This window comes from Eutrigla gurnardus (assembly GCF_963514095.1).
Source record: "Eutrigla gurnardus genome assembly, chromosome: 16".
NCBI lineage: Eukaryota > Metazoa > Chordata > Actinopteri > Perciformes > Triglidae > Eutrigla > Eutrigla gurnardus.
In genome coordinates this window covers 4,740,572-4,761,370 of record NC_139927.1, presented here as the reverse complement: position 1 = coordinate 4,761,370, position 20,799 = coordinate 4,740,572, and the positions used below count along the sequence as shown (strand labels likewise).

The 20,799-nt window shown below is 46.7% G+C and overlaps 2 protein-coding genes across 6 annotated transcripts in view; both read right to left on the bottom strand.

The window, feature by feature from the left end:
- Nucleotides 1–9,984, bottom strand: part of evlb (Enah/Vasp-like b) — a 36,309-nt gene extending 26,325 nt beyond the window's left edge. Inside the window, exon 1 of the mRNA XM_084030821.1 lies at nt 9,539–9,984. Coding sequence (XP_083886947.1) covers nt 9,539–9,543 — 5 coding nt within the window. The 5' untranslated portion in view covers nt 9,544–9,984. The remainder of the gene's footprint in view (nt 1–9,538) is intronic.
- A 1,786-nt stretch (nt 9,985–11,770) lies between these two features.
- LOC311026898 (uncharacterized protein) lies at nt 11,771–19,282 on the bottom strand. Of its 5 annotated transcripts, none has more exons than XM_084030616.1 (7): nt 16,170–16,601; nt 15,365–15,559; nt 14,715–14,844; nt 13,351–13,449; nt 12,522–12,553; nt 12,351–12,377; nt 11,771–12,150 (listed from the first exon to the last, which is right to left on the bottom strand). In XM_084030616.1, exons 1-7 carry the CDS (start codon nt 16,306–16,308, stop codon nt 11,879–11,881), a joined length of 894 nt encoding a protein of 297 aa, XP_083886742.1. In that variant the 5' UTR covers nt 16,309–16,601; the 3' UTR covers nt 11,771–11,878. The 5 variants fall into 5 exon arrangements, with proteins under 5 accessions (XP_083886742.1, XP_083886741.1, XP_083886740.1 ...); XM_084030615.1 differs by lacking the exon at nt 16,170–16,601 and adding an exon at nt 19,062–19,282 and having other exon boundaries at nt 11,772–12,150; nt 12,522–12,550; XM_084030614.1 differs by lacking the exon at nt 16,170–16,601 and adding an exon at nt 19,062–19,281 and having other exon boundaries at nt 11,772–12,150.
- Between the last annotated feature and the right edge of the window lie 1,517 nt (nt 19,283–20,799).

Below are 20,799 nucleotides of genomic sequence, written 5' to 3'. Positions count from 1 at the left end.
GGTGGCATGCCGGGCTTGGGTGGAGCTCTGGTTGCAACACACACACACACACACACACACACACACACACACACACACACACACACACACACACACACACACACACACACACACACACACACACACACACACACGCACATACACACACACACACACACACACATGCTGATCTGACAGCTTTTGCTGGATGTTCATTAACGAGGACACAGGTGGAGAGGAAGCAATGGTCGACACAACGAGAGTAACACTAAACACAGTTAAAAGAACATATCTGGAGATGCATTTGCATTAAATAAATACAAATTAAATTCTGCATCACTGTCAATGCCAACGTCTGCCCCTTTAACATTCCTTCGGCCCCGTCTGTATCCAGATGCACGTAGATTATAAGTTCTATACGGTAAGTGCTGTATGGCCGTATCACTAAGCTTCTACAACAACCTGCCAATAAATCCCTCCCAGATTTACTGTACATCCTGTCAACCCGGGGGAAACGTCTCTCTCTCCCTCGACCCGCTCACATCACCCACATCTGTGCCGCTGTGTTTTGCCAGCAGGCAATTTCATTGATTGGACCGGCTATAGAAGTGTTTCATGACATGGTTTTTCCCGCCTGTTATCGCCGCCGACAGCAGTGAACGTCGCCATTCAGTCGTTTTACTCTTAGTGCCAATATCATCCTCGTTCCTTTACTACATTTACTTCCAGCTAGATGTCGACTTGCATTGAGTTGCATCATGTAGCTTTCTCACACAAATGAGGCGTCATTACAGCACCGATTAAAGGGCTACTCCGGGCATTTTAACAAAGTTGGGAGGCTTGCAAGTTGTAAGAGACGGCTTTTAAAACAAGACTGGTGAAAATCAAAGCGGCGATCAAAGTTAAAGATTAAAAGGTGAGTTTTGAGGGCTGTTTCGAAGGATTGAAGTTATAACACAGGCATCAAAATGTCAATATTATCACAATCAAAGCTCAGAATAACAGGTGTTTCAGTCTAGAGGGCAGAAAACACGAGAGAAACTGAGCAGAAGAAGGGAAAAACAGAAAAAAAGGAAGCAAAGACTGACGGAGCACAGCTGGAGACGAGAGGAGGAGGGAATTTACAACAAACATATGAGGGAGGAGGATGAAGAAAAGGTGGAATGAGGAGGAGGAGGAGGAGGAGGAGAAGTGGAGTAGACAGATGACAGACAGGTGGAGAGTTACATGCCTGTTAAGAGAGAGAGAGAGAGAGAGAGAGAGAGAGAGAGAGAGAGAGAGAGAGAGAGAGAGAGAGAGGCAGAACAGAAAGGGTGAAAGGACATCCAGCCTCCATCCAGTATTCTCCCATCCCCCACCCTCTCTCAGGTTAGACCCTTCTAATCCTCAACACCACACACCTCCCTTTCTACTGTGTGTGTGTGTGTGTGTGTGTGTGTGTGTGTGTGTGTGTGTGTGTGTGTGTGTGTGTGTGTGTGTGTGTGTGTGTGTGTGTGTGCAGACAGTGCTACTGTATAAACCTGGCTGTTAGCAGGAGGGATGCTCTCTCTGACACACAGCATGCAGCTTTGTTTCTGCTCCACAGATGCCGTTTATGCCGTTTATGCTCAACGAGCTGTTCATCGCTGTATTCTACCGGAAAAACGCCGGAGGGTGTTATCGTAGAAAAATATACCGGGGAGGCGGCGGAAAGTCAACGAGTGTTTACCGGCAAAACACCGGCAGAGGAGGAAATAAATAAACCATAACTCATCTCATCTCGACATTCATGGACTTTCTACAATCCCTGTGAAGAAAGAAGTCAGTACTGACTGTATTACAATGAAATGAAGGTTATCCTGTAAAAATAAAAATAAAAATGATTTGGCTGTCAAAATATTCATCTTAATATTCGTCTTCATCTGAAAAAAGCCTTCAGTGACAAAGATTCAGAGGTGACTAAACAGAAAGCCTAGATGACATCATTGTGTGTGTGTGTGTGTGTGTGTGTGTGTGTGTGTGTGTGTGTGTGTGTGTGTGTGTGTGTGTGTGTGTGTGTGTGTGTGTGTGTGTGTGTGAGAAGTAACGGGTCAGATTGAACGATGATTCCTCGTTTGCTTCTTTCCATCACTCACAGGTCAAAGGTCATTTGTTTTTTTATCTGATAAAAGCAGGGTTTTTTTCCAGCTGCACAGCTCTGTGTATATAATCCAATCTGACTTCCTGGTCCCCGTCATCCCCACAAACACCCACGATGCACCTGTGTGTTGCCGCGGCGACACGAAGAGAAAAGGGGATTAAACTAGTGCGAGAGGTGACAGAGAGGAGGTCAGACGTCCTTCCTGTCTGAGCTCATCCTCTCCTATTTCACACACACACACACACACACACACACACGAGCCGGTCGGTTTAATTACGGTGCACACCGAGCTGGCAGGGGAGATGAGAGGGGGAAGGGAGGGAGGCAGAGCGGGGGAGAAAGGAGGAGGGAGTGATTTCCCCACTCATTCACAAAGATTTGATTACCTCCCTCACACACACACACACACACACACACACACACACACACACACACACACACACACACACACACACACACACACACACACACACACACACAAACACAGAAATACACTGCGTCTGCATGGATCAGCTTCGGCGCTCTGACGCCTCAGCGTGCAGAATTATGACTCACAGACCCACACTGCCGTCACCCACAATGCACCTGGAGACAGAGAGAGTGACCTCACCCCCCCTGACACTGGATGCGTCATAGTGTGAACATCCTTCTCCATTTTGTGCTGCGTGCGTCGGACGCCGTTATGACAAACGTGGCCGATGTGACTCACGATCTGTCGACAGCGTCGGGATAAATAAACGTACGCGTTTATTAATTAACCTGAGCAACAAATTAATAAAAGCATCACAGTTTGAAAGACCTGATGATCCAAACACGGAGACAGAATCGCTCCCTGGATAGTTTGTTTCCTCGTTACGTTGTTGTCAACTTAGTCAATTAGAACAACAAAGATGCTGAAACACCCACCAGGATGGTGATAATCATCTGTGGGATCATTTCATCCGTTATCCATATAAAAGTGCCTCATATAAACTCTTCAGGTATGAAGACTCTTACATGTCCAACATCTCTGGGAGGAAATGTAAGAACTCTAAGGTTGCATGAGAGTGTAATGGAGGCTTCACACCTACAGGACTTCAAAGCCTACAGCTGTGCAGCGAGAGAGAAATCTGACCTCCACTCTGGTGTCGCAGCAACAGGCAACACAGATATCTTGATTTATTTCCTGGGCACCAGATTGGTGTGTTTGCCCTCTCCGCTGTGTAGCTTAAAGTCCAAGTCCGGCAGATGGAGGGCACTCTGTCAGATTTTGAATGTTTACAACTCTCAGGCTCCTCCCCCACGACCACCGAGCTCCTCCCCCTCGACCACCGAGCTCCTCCCCCACGACCACCGAGCTCCTCCCCCACGACCACCGAGCTCCTCCCCCACGACCACCGAGCTCCTCCCCCACGAACACCGAGCTCCTCCCCCACGACCACCGAGCTCCTCTCCCACGACCACAAGCTCCTCCCCCACGACCACCGAGCTCCTCCCCCACGACCACCGAGCTCCTGCCCTTTAAAATCCCTTCGATCACGCCACCTTTGAAACGCGGGTCCGATGTTGACTCTGGTTTTATCACGGGCACCGTCGCCATCTTTCCTTTTTTCCTTCTTTTCCACCGGTGTTTTATTCTCCTTGGTTGTTTTGGACCTCCTCGTTTCGGTTTTTAACGAGGAATTGGAAGCTTGTTGCTACTTCCCTCCACCTCCCCCCTGTGATAGTGGTACGACCCGAGGGGGGAGGGGCTCTGTGTGTGCACGAACACAGCCCTGCGTGCTGATTGGACAGGATGATCCGGGCTCTGTCGATTTTTGCAAAACAAACAACAGGCTCTACGTGCACGTAGAGGCACACTTTTTTTTCTAAAACAGGATAATTTATGTTGTTCTATCGGAGCGTAGTGTCGGCTTCAGTGAATATGATCAAAAACATGTTGCCGACTGGGACTTTAAGTTCGCTCGCTCCACATTACCACGCCACTCATGAGCTGGTTTCCCGTCCGTGTGGTCGCCCTCGCCCTGCATCCATCCAGCTAGTAATATTGGTATTCATATGGGTCACACACGTACCACCAACCGCTGCCGTCAATACACATCAGCCAGCAGGGACGCCGGATCGATGAGAGCCCACTCTAATGAAACAACCTCTGATGAACCCAAATGGAGGAGGTGGCGATGGCGGGAGGCCGCCGCCGCCGGGCCGAGGCCACGCATCCATCCTGCTGTCACGCTGCCTGATCAGTCACGAGTGGAACGGGACACACGGCTGCATCGCTGTTATTACATCACATCTCATTTACATAAACTGACTGACTTGATTATGGCTTCTATATGAAATGTCAACTTTGCATCATTGCGTTTGATGAGAAAGCTGGAGCTAAACGAGTTGTTTAGATGAGATTCAGATAAGGGAATGAAATGATAATACTCCCGCTGCCGACACGGATTTAATAAAGAGCCTCATGTCGGAGACTGGAATAAGAAATCACCCAATTTTCTGACATAAAAACGCCATTTTAATTTCACATCTCTCTGTAGAGACAGAAATGTTTCATGTTCAGTAAACGTCTGATTATAGAACACAAGTCTCTGATTCAGAGCAGTGGGGCTTCAAATGGCTTGTTTAGTTGAAAAGAAAAACCTGAAAAAAATATGAAATTTGATACTAAAGAGAGAAACGCAGCTTCATAGATGACATGAATAATTGATCTCTGGAACAAGAGAATGCTAAACCCCGACTAGACTCACCAAACCCTGACTAAACTCACCAAACCCCGACTAAACTCACCAAACCCCGACTAAACTCACCAAACCCCCGACTAAACTCACCAAACCCCGACTAGTCTCACCAAACCCCCGACTAAACTCACCAAACCCCTGACTAGACTCACCAAACCCCCGACTAGATTTACCAAACCCCCGACTAAACTCACCAAACCCCCGACTAAACTCACCAAACCCCGACTAAACTCACCAAACCCCTGACTAGACTCCCCAGACCTAGACTAAACTCACCAAACCCCCGACTAAACTCACCAAACCCCCGACTAAACTCACCAAACCCCGACTAGTCTCACCAAACCCCCGACTAAACTCACCAAACCCCCGACTAAACTCACCAAACCCCCGACTAGACTCACCAAACCCCTGACTAAACTCACCAAACCCCGACTAAACTCACCAAACCCCTGACTAGACTCCCCAGACCCAGACTAAACTCACCAAACCCCTGACTAAACTCACCAAACCCCCGACTAAACTCACCAAACCCCCGACTAGACTCACCAAACCCCCGACTAAACTCACCAAACCCCCGACTAGACTCACCAAACCCCCGACTAAACTCACCAAACCCCCGACTAGACTCACCAAAACCCCGACTAAACTCACCAAACCCCTGACTAAACTCACCAAACCCCGACTAAACTCACCAAACCCCTGACTAGACTCCCCAGACCCCGACTAAACTCACCAAACCCCGACTAGACTCACCAAACCCCTGACTAAACTCACCAAACCCCGACTAAACTCACCAAACCCCTGACTAGACTCCCCAGACCCAGACTAAACTCACCAAACCCCTGACTAAACTCACCAAACCCCCGACTAAACTCACCAAACCCCCGACTAGACTCACCAAACCCCCGACTAAACTCACCAAACCCCCGACTAGACTCACCAAACCCCCGACTAAACTCACCAAACCCCCGACTAGACTCACCAAAACCCCGACTAAACTCACCAAACCCCTGACTAAACTCACCAAACCCCGACTAAACTCACCAAACCTCTGACTAGACTCCCCAGACCCCGACTAAACTCACCAAACCCCGACTAGACTCACCAAACCCCGACTAAACTCACCAAACCCCTGACTAGACTCCCCAGACCCAGACTAAACTCACCAAACCCCCGACTAAACTCACCAAACCCCCGACTAAACTCACCAAACCCCGACTAGTCTCACCAAACCCCCGACTAAACTCACCAAACCCCCGACTAAACTCACCAAACCCCCGACTAGACTCACCAAACCCCTGACTAAACTCACCAAACCCCGACTAAACTCACCAAACCCCTGACTAGACTCCCCAGACCCAGACTAAACTCACCAAACCCCTGACTAAACTCACCAAACCCCCGACTAAACTCACCAAACCCCCGACTAGACTCACCAAACCCCCGACTAAACTCACCAAACCCCCGACTAGACTCACCAAACCCCCGACTAAACTCACCAAACCCCCGACTAGACTCACCAAAACCCCGACTAAACTCACCAAACCCCTGACTAAACTCACCAAACCCCGACTAAACTCACCAAACCCCTGACTAGACTCCCCAGACCCCGACTAAACTCACCAAACCCCGACTAGACTCACCAAACCCCTGACTAAACTCACCAAACCCCGACTAAACTCACCAAACCCCTGACTAGACTCCCCAGACCCAGACTAAACTCACCAAACCCCTGACTAAACTCACCAAACCCCCGACTAAACTCACCAAACCCCCGACTAGACTCACCAAACCCCCGACTAAACTCACCAAACCCCCGACTAGACTCACCAAACCCCCGACTAAACTCACCAAACCCCCGACTAGACTCACCAAAACCCCGACTAAACTCACCAAACCCCTGACTAAACTCACCAAACCCCGACTAAACTCACCAAACCCCTGACTAGACTCCCCAGACCCCGACTAAACTCACCAAACCCCGACTAGACTCACCAAACCCCCGACTAGACTCACCAAACCCTGACTAGACTCACCAGACCCCCGACTAAACTCACCAAACCCCCGACTAAACTCACCAAACCCCCGACTAGACTCACCAAACCCCCGACTAGACTCACCAGACCCCCGACTAAACTCACCAAACCCCCGACTAAACTCACCAAACCCCGACTAGACTCACCAAACCCCCGACTAGACTCACCAAACCCTGACTAGACTCACCAGACCCCCGACTAAACTCACCAAACCCCCGACTAGACTCACCAAACCCCCGACTAGACTCACCAAACCCCCGACTAGACTCACCAAACCCCCGACTAAACTCACCAAACCCCCGACTAGACTCACCAAAACCCCGACTAAACTCACCAAACCCCTGACTAAACTCACCAAACCCCGACTAAACTCACCAAACCCCTGACTAGACTCCCCAGACCCCGACTAAACTCACCAAACCTCTGACTAGACTCACCAAACCCTCGACTAAAGCCACCAAACCCCGACTAGACTCACCAAACACCGACTAGACTCACCAAACCCCGACTAGACTCACCAAACCCCGACTAGACTCACCAAACCCTGACTAGACTCACCAAACCCCGACTAGACTCACCAAACCCCGACTAGACTCACCAAACCCCGACTAAACCCCCGCCCCCCAGAGACCTGCAGCCCCTCCACAGCTGGAGATAATTTAAACTAATCTTGACAAATTAGAAACAGATACTGTAGCCGTGTTAGTTTCAGCGTCTGACTCCCTCCGTAAGCCCAGACAGGATTAGACACGCCGATCTATCGAGCGTGAACTCTCGCCTCATTTTTCACACGTTTAACATAAGAAGACGTGTGAACGTTCTCTCCGGGTCGTTCTCCGTGTTAAAGACACCCAGAGGGGAACTTTCTATGGTGTAATGTCACAAGTCTGCACTGATGCAGCTGTAAATCTGACGTTGAGCTCTGCTGCTCTGAGATCAGTGCTCGCTGGATCAAAACAACTGCTTGCATCCTTCAGAGGTACAGGAAGTGGCACAGAAACACACACCTCATGCATGAGGCCGACGGAGGAAGTGGAGACTCACATGCAGCCGAGCGGCTTGTTGTGGTGTGTTGCCACCTACAGAGCGCCGCTGTAAAGCACAGAATCACTCGCTCTACATCCCAGCGGCTCTCAGAGAAACACCGACCCACCACACTTTCATCAGGCCGGGATATTATTATTCAGGAGGTCCCAATAATACACAGGAGGCCCCAAAAAATACCAGGAGGTCCCAATAATACACAGTAGGACCCAAAAAATACCAGGATATCCTCCATTTTTTGCAAGCATTGAAGCCAGCCAGCGTGCTGTTCTGGCTATTCTGACAGATATATGAGCACGAGGTTCAAAGGTCAAATGTTAGGATGAAGCAGTGCATCTAAAGTATGTAATTTGTGATTTGATTCGGGCAAAAAAAAGAATCTGACGACTTCAGGCTGGTTTTACATTAAAAACAGAACCTCTGATGCCAAATGAGCACAAATGACAAATTAAAGGATCCTGAATACTGCATCCTAAAAAAAACACTTGATTTTAGTAAGTTATTGTCCCATAATTCAATACACAAAGGAATTGGAGGATTTGCTCAGGAAAACAATTACACATTTCAATTATCTGGATATGAATCTTAATTGATGGTGACATTTAAAATGTTGTTTTTGATGGATTGGTATGTGTAAGACATCACATGGGTGTCTTCAGTGTTTTCCAGCTTCCATACAGACATCTTTATCAGCGTGAGGATCAGAGGAGGATGAGGAGCCTTGCTCAAAGGCACATGGCAGGCCACATAAGAGCATGTTTGCTGAAATCGATATAAGCCAGAGATAAGATCAGCAGCAGAGAAGAGCTGAGACACTAACCTGCCCTGGTAGCACCCCGACCTTTGGGGGACACACACACACACACACACACACACACACACACACACACACACACACACACACACACACACACACACACACACAGCCAACAACAGCAATTAAAGTCAGCTCAAGCCTCCTGTTCATGCTGAACCTGTGCCAACCGCTAATGCCCCGCCCACTTCCGTGAAGCAGCAGCATCGCCTCTGATTGGCTGCTCGGCTCGGCCAGCAACCTTTCACCTGATTGGCTCTCGCAGTCAGCCACTTAAACCAGTGCTCGCGGTCCCTAATGAATACTCTCAGCTGATTGGTTCTCAGCCGGGATGGCGTGTGTGTGCGCGTGCATGCTCAAACACATAGGTGTGCTTTGCTTTTTGGATAATGTATCGCAATTAAGTATCACAACGCCTATAAGAGTTCTGCACGTGTAGTCTGGTTTCCATGACAACACCTTTCTCTCTCTCTCTCTCTGCAGAGACAACCTCCACGTGACACATCCCATCACAGAGCTGGAGTCAGAGATGTTAGCCGGTTTATCAATGAGCTGATCTGAGAGCAGCTCCGTGTTCTGTCGGCCAACAGGTGACCTCACCTGCAGGTCAATAACGGCGCGTGGTGGTGCACCTTGTTGGTGCTGCGGTGACGCACGCGCACACACACCGCGGGGCCTCCGGGTGAGACTGCGCCAGTTGGAGCGAACACTTCATAGGATGCCTTGGCTTCATCTCGTTACATCTTTTTACATCCCATAATAATGCGCAGCGCAATCTCAGCGCGTGAACGCGCAGCGAAAACCGAGCGAGGCGTCTGCTTACCTCATCTTCCCCCTCTCCTCCTCCTCTTCCTCCTCCTCCTCCTCGTCCTGCGTGGATGAGATGAATGAGGTCTTCTGTGTGTTCAGTGCTTTGTCCTTGAGTTTGGGGTCTCCAGTAAAAAGGGTGTCCAGCAGCACCTTTGGGTGCTTCAGTGAAAAAAATCAGCCGACGTGACGCCTGCAGCCGGGCTTTGGATGTGCAGATGTTGCGGCGACAGGGGTGTGTGTGTGTGTGTGTGTGCGTGTGTGTGTGCGTGTGTGTTGCTACACGAACGGTCACAGTTTTCAAGGTCTGTCTTTTAAAAAATAGAAAATAAAAAATGTAAACGTTGTCCGGTGTCGCGTCAGGCGGCTGGCGGCTCGGTCGACGCCATCTCAGAGGGAAGCACGCCGCTGTCCGCGGGACGAGGAGCCGGGCGGAGTGGCTGACAGCGGCTTCTGAGGGGCCATCTTTTTCCTCCCTTCTACCACTGGGAGGGAGGGGGGAGAGAGAGGGGGAGAGAGAGAGAGAGAGAGGTGGTTTTGCTGCACGGTGGCGCCCTCGGTCTGGTCGTGCAGGTATCAAAAACAAACGCACCGTGTCTTAGAATTAGTCTTAGAATGAACATTTGTGATATGATTAAAAGATACAGAGGTTTCCACAAATACTTTAAGCCTTTAAGACCCTACAGAAATATTATTATACAGTATTATTGTATGGTGTGTGTGTGTGTGTGTGTGTGTGTGTGTGTGTGTGTGTGTGTGTGTGTGTGTGTGTGTGTGTGTGTGTGTGTGTGTGTGTGTGTGTGTGTCTGCATGAAGACTTGAAGCCACATTTCACCACATAATCGATGGTATCTCTGTTTGAAAGAAAATAGTTCCTACATGAAACTCAACAGTTTTATGAATGACAGTCTGATGATTTCTGGAAACAGATATTGTTAAATATTGATTTTTTTATTCTCCTTTATAAGAAAAACACATGAACTTACAAATTGTATTTTACATTCTCTTTCCACAGGACTATTCTCTCTCTCTTTAGCCTCCGTCCTCTATTCTTTCACTGTTTTCAGAATCCAGGTGATTCCTTTTTTTTTTTGCATATTTCTATTATTTTTTGTCACATTTAAAATAACCTAAAAGTTTCACCTAAATATCCTGCAGACATTGAATTACATCATACTTGTAGACACACTACAGGCAACGCCACATCACTGAGTTTTCTTCATGGATCGAGAATAGAATAGATATTTTACATCATTAAATATAGTTTTTGACTAATAAATGCAGCTGTTAAGTATCCCACTGCACCATTTTATGTTAATGCATCTCAAGCATTGAAATCAGAAGCCTGTAGCAGTGTGGGCTTCTCACCAGCAGAGGGCCTCCTAACGTCCAAAGAGCATTTCCACTGTGGTCCGCATGTGTTATAAAGGAAGTCTGCTTTAATACCTTATAATATTACACATACTGTTTGGGTGCATTGGCCTTTTACTGCCACAGGAGGGCGCTGAGCTTGAGGCAACATGCCCCACAGAAGTTTATGAAAGGTTAGGGTCAAGGTCAAAGGTCAAGGTTTCTATTTGTCAGGATGTATGTGTATGTACAATACGGGAACCTGCTATAATGTATAATTTACAATTACAATTACAACTATAATATAAAAATAGCATTTTCCATACGTCTTCATTTCACAGCAACTTTATCAGTCACTTTTTAAAAAACACCATCTCCTTCAACAACCTGATCAAGATGCCCGCACTCTTCTGAGATCTGATTGGTCGCCACGGTGACACCGTGAGATCCCTAAAACACTCGTCCTGTAGTCGTAGTTCATTAGGAAGTTAATGAGCTTACCTTAGTGGCAGATAAATAACACAAGGAAGAGTCGTCCCAGTCGTGATCAGAGCTTTTTATTGATCGAGAACGCTTCCGTGTTTTTCAGACTACGAACTAGAAACATCACGGCACACGAGAGAGACTCGATGACATCATCAGACGCCACATTAGGAACGGAGGGAACGTTACAAACACACACACGGGACTATAGCAATGTGAGGGACGGGTCTATGACTACTGTGGTAAAGCTATCGGACCAGGCTAAAACTTGGATCTCAGGCTGCGCTATCCTGGAAATAAATAATAATAAAATAAATAAAATAAAATAATAAAAACACCGTATTGACATCCGAAACTTTTGAAATCAAAGCAACAAAGATGCACTACAGAAGAAAATCCCTGAAATTGAAGCTGTGCAACTCATTTTAAAATCGGTTTCTGGTTGTTTTTTGGACATTTGAAGGAAGTCTTTATTTGTGGTTGATTGGTTTTGGGTTCAGTAAACCTGATGACCTCTGTGACCTCAGTAACAGATCTGGAAGTACTGGCTGGGCGACTTCAGCGGGCTCTTGTAGCTGGACGCGTCCTGCGGTCGGCTCTGGCTGCTCGTGGTCTTCTGCAGGTTCAAGGTGAAGGACGGGGTCGTCGTCGTCTTCTTCGCCTCCGGTTTGTTGCCCGCCTTCCCCCGAGGGTTGTTAGGGGCGGGGCCGGGGGCGGGGACCGCGGACGTGGATTTGGCGTCCTCAGAAGATCCAGTCTTTCTTGCTAGGGGGCTCAGATAGATCTGCATAGTCACTAAGTGAAGTGGTGAATAAGGCGGGACGAGGAGGGTGAGTGAAGAGACGAGGGGGGGGGGAGGTTAATGAAGCAGGGAGGGGTGAGGGGAAGGAATACGAGTCATGGTGAGATGTGACCAAAACAAAAATGGAGGATAAAATAACAGCTCAAGCCCAGTATTGTATGTAGATCCGTAGATAGTTAGGGGTGAATCCTACCTTTGCAGTGTGTCACACGCCTCGTCCCTGCAGGGAGACAGACGGTCACATGGGTCAGGCTTTTGATTAAATCTTATTTTCATGTTTGTTTTTTTTAATAGAGGCGGAGTCAGCAACTGTTTCACATTCTTGTTGGGAGGCCGAGTGCTGCTAGGAGACACGGGAACTTACCTCCACTTACTGAAGCCTCCTTGGACCGGCTGCTGTTATAATGAGAGAGAGACACAGACAGACAGAGAGAGAGAGAGGATTAGATCTATAGACAGAGATCAGTTTCCGGTCGTTGAGAATGAAATGTGTGAGCGGTTTTCAAACAGGATGCGGTGGTTGGAGATAACCTTGATTTGATTTGAGACACATTTCCATTGAGAACCAATAACATATATATATATATATATATATATATATATAGAGAGAGAGAGAGAGAGAGAGAGAGAGATAGATATATATCTCAACGTTTACACGGAGATTGTATCGTGCGACAGAAATAGATTTAGTAGCGTTGGGAGGAATAATCGATTCTATGGTGCATCTTTGTTGTTGAGGAAAGGAAAACAGGAAATGAGAAAGAGGAGAAGAGGGAGACGATGAGAGGAAGAGCGAAGGAAGAGGAAGAGAAACAGGAAACACGAGGCAAAAGAGACAACAATCCTGCAGCCGTGCAGTAAAGTTATTATTGTTTTTTATTATTAATGTATAGCACATCATCTGTATCATACAAATAGGAATTGGTTTGACAGATTTGAAGGTCTCGTTATCGGTGTCTGCTGATGATACAGACGATGAGACCTAAAGCCAAACTGTGATTTACTCCACGTTTTTCTGTGTTTGAAGGAAACATTCTGTATTTCATTTAAATCCCAATCAGAGATGCATGGAGAATCGTTTAGTAATGGAATCGTGAGTTGACTGACGATCCCCTCCACTAATATTCAGCTGTATAATAGATGATAGGAGGAGACTGTCTTGTGTTTATAGAAAAGCAGCAGCAGCTTCTTACCCTTCCGGAGGCTTCCTGCAGGTGGAGGCTGCAGACGGGGGCCGTTTGCTGGTCTTGCATGGACTGTCCTTCACACTCCCCGCCGGGCTCCTCACGCCACTGGAAGGAGAGTCAAACAGGTTCATTTAGTTTATTTATAACATATTTATTTATTTTAATATAATAGGACGTGACGGGATTAACGGGGATTAAGGTGGTTTATTCAAATTTCAGTTACAATCAATATTCTCAGACCTAAAGGAAGAATTATGTGAAGGGAAATAAAATTGAGACACTCATGATTCAAACTTTGGAATCAATGGATCAATGGATCCGATCAGGGTAAACGTTCAATCACATGATCACATGATCCAAGAAAGAAAAGTTCAGAAAGTTCCAACATCGTGAAACGGGATCAAAGTTTTTGGAATCATCTTCAGAGTGAGAGTGGATTTCATGTTATCTTTAATTAACTCATTTCAACATTAAGTATTAATATTAAATTATAATGATTTTTTTTAGCTATTCAGTTGCTGAGAAAACTCTGATTATTCAGTATTATGATTATCTGGAGGTACTTGACGATCGTTTTTACAGTGAGGGCAGAACGTTGAGGAGCAAAGACTTTCAACAAGTCCAACACAAGCAGCTCTAATGACAACGAGGTCGTTGAATATATTATTACTTGAAATCAAATGTGGTGACAATGAGTGAGAACAGATGTGTCCGGATGGGAAACAGCTGGAGGCGACAAGTAATGAAGAGGTGAAAAAAACAACAACATCAATATGAGAGAGAAAGTGAGGTGAGATGAGAGCGGAGAGAAATCCAGTGCTGCTAATGATGATGATGATGATGATGATGATGATGCTGCTCCTCTCTTGGTCCTGATGCTGAACGGACAGCCCCTTAAGTGAGTGGAGATTTACCTCTCTCTGTGCAATCCCATCAGCGTAACGCAGCGGCCTCATTACGCAGAGAGAGAACATGGCGCTCCCTCACTAATATGTCACGGCGGTAACATTTGAAAGGTAATAGAGAGGAAAGAACAGCGGACGAGTGATGGAGCGGCCGTGCGTGCTGGGTTTTTTTATCGGGTAATGGAGGGTGTGCTGCTGATTGCTTTTGCACATTAGATAATGAGAAGTGAAGCTACATTGTGAGCCGCTTCATTAGAAGTGGAAGTAGGAGTTCCATCTCCTCGTCGCCCTGGGTGTGTTTCATCATCATGATGGGATTTATTTATTTATTTCTGTGTTTTACTGTTCAGATGCTGATGAAGAGCGGGTGTCATTTGAAAGCTCAAAGAACATACTCAAATCATTAGTAAAAGAAAAATCATTTCCTGTCTGCACCACCAGCAGCAGCAGCAGTTTTATTTTTACCTGCGAGGCGGTGTTGGGCTGTAGTTCCTGGCTGTGGCGCTAGAGGGCAGCGTGGCGCTCTTCCTCACGGAGGCCGTGCTGGAGGTCACCATGGGCGGTCTGGAGGGCAGAGCGAGAGACACCGGCCTGGCTGTGAGGCGCACACACACACACACACACACACACACACACACACACACACACACACACACACACACACACACACACACACACACACACACACACACACACACACAGGGTTATAGTTTCACTGTTTTATATGATCATTAACTGAATATCTTTTAGGTTTTGGAGCATCGGTTGGACAAAACAAGCAATTTCACTTCTTCCCTGACATTTTACAGACCAAACAATGTGATTGCTACAACAAGGGAATAATAAACAGATCAACTGATGATGTAAATACTTATAAATATTATAAATACATATATTTACAGGTCTGAAAGGGAATCCTAAGGGTGAGAATCACTCACATTTAGACATGAAAGATGCTAAACAGACCACACTAAACCACTTCTTTCTTCTATACTTGACCAACTTACACACACACACACACACACACACACACACACACACACACACACACACACACACACACACACACACACACACACACACACACACACACACACACACAGATCTTCGCTCACCTTTAGCACCCAATGGTCTCCTGCCACCAGAGGCAGCGGCTGCTTGATGCTCCTCGGAGATGTTGAGCCTCTTGAGGACGTCGGCCAGCGCCATCTTCAACAGCTGGATTTCATCTTCCTGCATCTGCATACGCTGCTCCAGGTAGGTCAGCCGGTCGGCCACGTCCAGGCCGCTGGCCGCCGAGCTGCAGCCATCTGAGGGGGGGAGGGAGGGGGGGATGGATGGATGATGGATGGATGATAGATAAAGATAAGATTATGCAGATTAGGTCCATTTGTTATGCTTTTCAAAGACTTTACATAACTGATGACATCATTCACATCCATTGAATGAAGCAGACGACTCTGAGGTATCCACTGGACATTTGTTAGCCTCCCAAAAAAACACATCTATATATGTAAAGAAAACATTTATATGCGATTTAAGACCAAACCCACTGAGGGGGGCGGTGTGAGACACATAACCACACACACAGAGGGAAAAAGAGTGTAAAAAACACTCCTCCAGTCACAAAGTGATGTTGAAGCGTCCGCTCACACAAGAAGAAGACATATCATACCAATGTTCCCTTCAGGCTCATCTCCTTTGGCAACGAGACGTAAACATAATCGTGAAAGCAATAAGCTCTTCAGATCCCCCGTTTGTTAATGAGGTCACAGCAGATGATCCACGCTGTCATCATCATCATCATCATCATCATCATCATCATCATCATCATCACACAGCAGCATGTCAACAAAAACACTTCACACTACAACTCCTCTTTCTTATTTGTTTTTGATAATAAGAGTCAGAGGTGGATACCGTGGGAGACACTGGACACTGATGAGTAGTCAGAGTGCCTCCGATGGCCGGACGTCTTCCTCCTCTTCCTCTCCTCTCGTGAACACACTCTCTCGCTCCTCTTCCCTCCTCCTCCTCCTCCGGCCGACTCGCCCTCCATCCGATCCTGATCCACCGGCTGGTCCACTAAGATCTCATCTCTCTTGCTCCACTTATGTCACACAATCTCACAGAGCAGCAGCCTGTCGGGGGTTTCCTCCGTTTCACAGCCTTGAAGCGGTGATGGAGAGTCAGCGGTGACGTGATCCTCTCACTCTGATGGCTACGACGGCGTTTACAGCCCTTCACTTCAGGGTGTGCTTATATAAAAGGTGGGGGTGGGGTCTGATCACGCTTAAAACCCATCCAATTCAGCCCAAATTGTCTGAGCATGTGTGTGTGTGTGTGTGTGTGTGTGTGTGTGTGTGTGTGTGTGTGGGGTGGGTGTATTTGTGCAGACTACAATGATAATCCCTCGGATTGAGCCTCTTGGACCCCGCCCCCCCCCCCCCCCCCCCCCCTCCCCCGCCAACACATAAGCCCCCGATGTCACAGTGAGAGACGGAGACAGGAAACAAAATGTTGTAAACATCCTGTTCATCCACGGAGTTCCAGAGGTCACGCTGCAGCTCGGTCTGCATGCTGGGAGCGAGGGAGTAATATTTAATATACGGAATATATAACAATATAACGCTTCAGTCGCAGGTTGAACACCGAGGAATCAGCTTTTTGTATTTCCCAGATCATTTGATTTTCAGTAAAAGGGATCAGCTGTGGCCATGTGTGTATTATTTGTACTTATTTATTTTACCCAGATTGGTTCCCGACCAGCGTACCTAAGCACACACTTTATGGATTTGCTCAAATAATAATAATAATAATAATAATAATTTAAAATGAAAAGAAATTCTGATTTAATGACTATAATTTAAAATATATTCTGATATAGTCGGCTATATAACACCTGAACACCACGTGTTGTGGTAAAACAAATAAAATCAGCCAAAAGTAGTAATGGATGTGTGGATCAATGGCAGAAATAATTAATAGATAACTTAAAAGTAGCGGATAAACAATTAAAATAGACAGGAAAAAGACGGTCAAAACAGGCCTTTTTCCACAGCAGCCATGTTGATGTGTCAACACAGGTGTAATTAATACAAATTATGTGAATTAATAATGTTATATTATGTTCCTGTTAGGTGGGAGAAGAGAGAATGGGACCCTAATTAATTATTAATTGCACCATGTTTACCTGCTAAAACGTCTAAAAAGAGCCTGCAGCTAAAAGTGCTGAATAATCAAGAAGACCTCGACGCTCCGAGTCTTAGTCACGTGAAATCTTAAAGGTGTGGAAGGGAACTTTGGCGACATCTAGCTGTGAGGTCGCAGATTACAACCAACTGAAACTTCTCCCATCCACTATTATTAGATCCACATTTACAAATAATTGAAATGATGACATTTTGAAGACGACGGGTGGTGCCGAGGAGGTTTTGTGTCTATAAAAGCATCCGACTTCCCACCCGCCGTCTAGATTCTTACTAAAATGCAGGAAAACCGTGTTATAATAAGTATAATCTCAGTTCTTGGGAATGTAACTGAGATTTTAGATGAGATCATCCTGCGTGATTTCTCTGTTTCTTCCTCTCGTTGTGGCCGTGACAGCATCCTCGTGCCACACACACACACACACACACACACACACACACACACACACACACACACACACACACACACACACACACACACACACGGGATTGGGATTAGAATAGCACATAATCCCAGCGCTGTAAAAAGGGAATTAGCAGCCCCGAAGCTCAATCTCAGCTATAGAAAGAACAGGCGGAGCTCCCTGCTAATGTAAAAAAACACCATCGCATGCAACCTCTGACTCTCTCTCTCACACACACACACACACACACACACACACACACACACACACACACACACTCACACACAACCAGGTGGACAGTCCTCTACACTCACATGCCTGCTGCTATGCATGAAAATGCATGTGGAGTAGCAGCGTGTTTTTAATCTGAATGAATGAAGGAGCAGCGTTCTGTCCGATGACATCACGCTGACACGTACAGACCGGAGTGCTCACGAGCAATCCTCCACACATCAGCCCACCGACACCAGCATCCCCGAGGGGACGGCACCTCCTCAAAGCCGAGGAGGAGGAGGAGGAGGTTCAGCAGGTTGAGTGGAGGACCAAGTGTTGTTTATCTGTTTCACTATTTCTGCCCTGATGAGGCCAAAAACTCAGAAATGAATAGAAGATGTTAATAACTTTACTTTGTTCGGTACAAAAGTGCTTAAAGAATGTTTTCCGTCAGGTTTTGGAGGCTTTTTATGTTCCTAATTGATCATTTTAAAATTGAATATTTTGTGTTTTTAATTGCATGATGTGAGTCTATATTATTCCAACATATTGATTTAAAAAATAAAGTCATGTGAGACACACCTGATCAAAGTAATAAAACTCAAGACCAGGTCTTATTTAATCTTAAATTTAAAACTCATTCAGATTAACTTTATTAAATGATCTGATTTCAGAATTATCTGCATGTTTTTATTTATATTTTCCTTTTCTTTCTTCACGGTTTTCCTCATTTTATGGTGATAAATTAGCAGAACACACCTGTGCATATATAGGGTATATATATGCATGCACACCTGGTTTGTGGTCAGTTGTAGGAAGTTTCTAGATGACTTTCTGTTGATTACAAGTAAACATTCACTTGGGATTTACTGATATAAACATAAGCTTTAACCACCAGAAACCAACATGAACCCAGGTCGTAGTCACCTCCCTCGTATCGGAGGTTAAATGATGAAAAAGCATCCGGACCCTCTCGGCTCTCTTACCCATCATGAAGTCGGTGTCGGGCGCCAGCAGGGAGTCGCTGTGGTAGCTCTCCTTCAGCGAGGGCCTCCTCAGCAGGTGGTGGACCGTCTCCTCCATCCCCAGACCCTGGTCCACCTGGTCCGCCAGCTCCTCCATGTGTGCGTCCCCCTCCTCCACGCCCGCTGCCATGCCGGAGTGTGTCGGAGTGAGATCCTGCTAAGTCTCTTACGCTTCACCTTCCCTAACAGTGGCCACCGCCTCTCGCTTTCCTCCCTCCTTCTCCTCCTCCCTCCCCCTGCTGTCCCGTGGGGAGAGGGGTGATGTCACTCAGAGGACAGATTAAGGGCCTGGTAAGCCATCTGAAGCTCAGGGGAGGACAGGACTATGAGGGAGTCGGAGGACGGGGGGGGGGAGGCCTCATCTTCACATGGAAGGATCCAAAATAACTTTCCTGAAAGATGAACAGCTACTGAAGGATGAGTGGAAAGACTGACCTGTGTGCTACACACACACACACACACACACACACACACACACACACACACACACACACACACACACACACACACACACACACAGCAGGGTGGCCCAACGCAATTTTCTTGCACGAAAGTTGCCGACTATTACACCCCCCCCCCCCTCCCAGATAAAACAGCTGACATCAGGCCGGCCCTGGTGCACCGTAAGGATGATGAGTTTCTGAGATTAGGGAGCAGAACTTGATTAATTACAGTCATCAAGAGGACAATAAGCCGGACGTGGTAATTAGACCAAGAGAGGAAGACAACGGGAGCAGATGAAAAGCTAGTTAGGCGATTGTGTGTGTGCCCCCCCCCCCCCGGTGTAAAGCTGGCTTTCTGTCTATTTGGCATTCGCTGGATTGATTCTTTCTCCAGCAGATGCTTCTCTGTGCTGATCTATCAAAAGCTTTCTGGACACAGCGGAGGTCCTCCATCACAACACACACACACAACTTTTTCCTGGTGTTTCCTAAAAGCATGCATCCTTATATTCATTCCCTTCTCTGAACATGTCTTTAGTCTTCTCTCCTGTTATTTCTAAGTATTCAAGTGTGAATGTAGAAATGAAAACACCCTTTATATGTGTTTGTATTGTAAACTAATGGGAAGAAGGAGACGGAAGGAGGTGGGAACTCGTCTCCCGCTGTATTCAATCCAACATATGCTGATGAACTGAACGCCGTTAAATGAAAAGGTCAAAGACGGCGTGACCCCGACCCGCCTCACTACTGCCCCCCTGTGGAGAATGTGCAGCGCAGCAGCTGAAGGAACTTCCTGTTCATCACACGCAGAGGGAACAGCTTCGACGACGTCACACAGAAGAGTCGGAAAATTTAAAATGTGATGAATAAAAGAGACACACGCAATTTTCACAAAGGACTTAAAATTTATAAATATTCTTTCAATGGAACATTAAATCAGTAGGGATGTTATATAATTCTTAAAAAAAAAAATCCAAGAGATTTTCAGAGAGCATGACAAAGTGACAATAATCTGATACACACATTGCTTCTATACTCCAAAAATATCTAGACATTTTACCGTATATCCCCCCCGTATCTTCCAAATATATCAAAATATATGTCGACAATAAGCATCAATACAGACCACACGGAAAGCAGAATCTCATTGGTCGGTCGGGTCCTTTCCTTTTTTACTCACGGAGTGAACATACTTCCTGTGTGGCATCAGTAAAAGGTCACTCAGTGTTTGACCCCGCCCCCTCCCCTCACCCGCC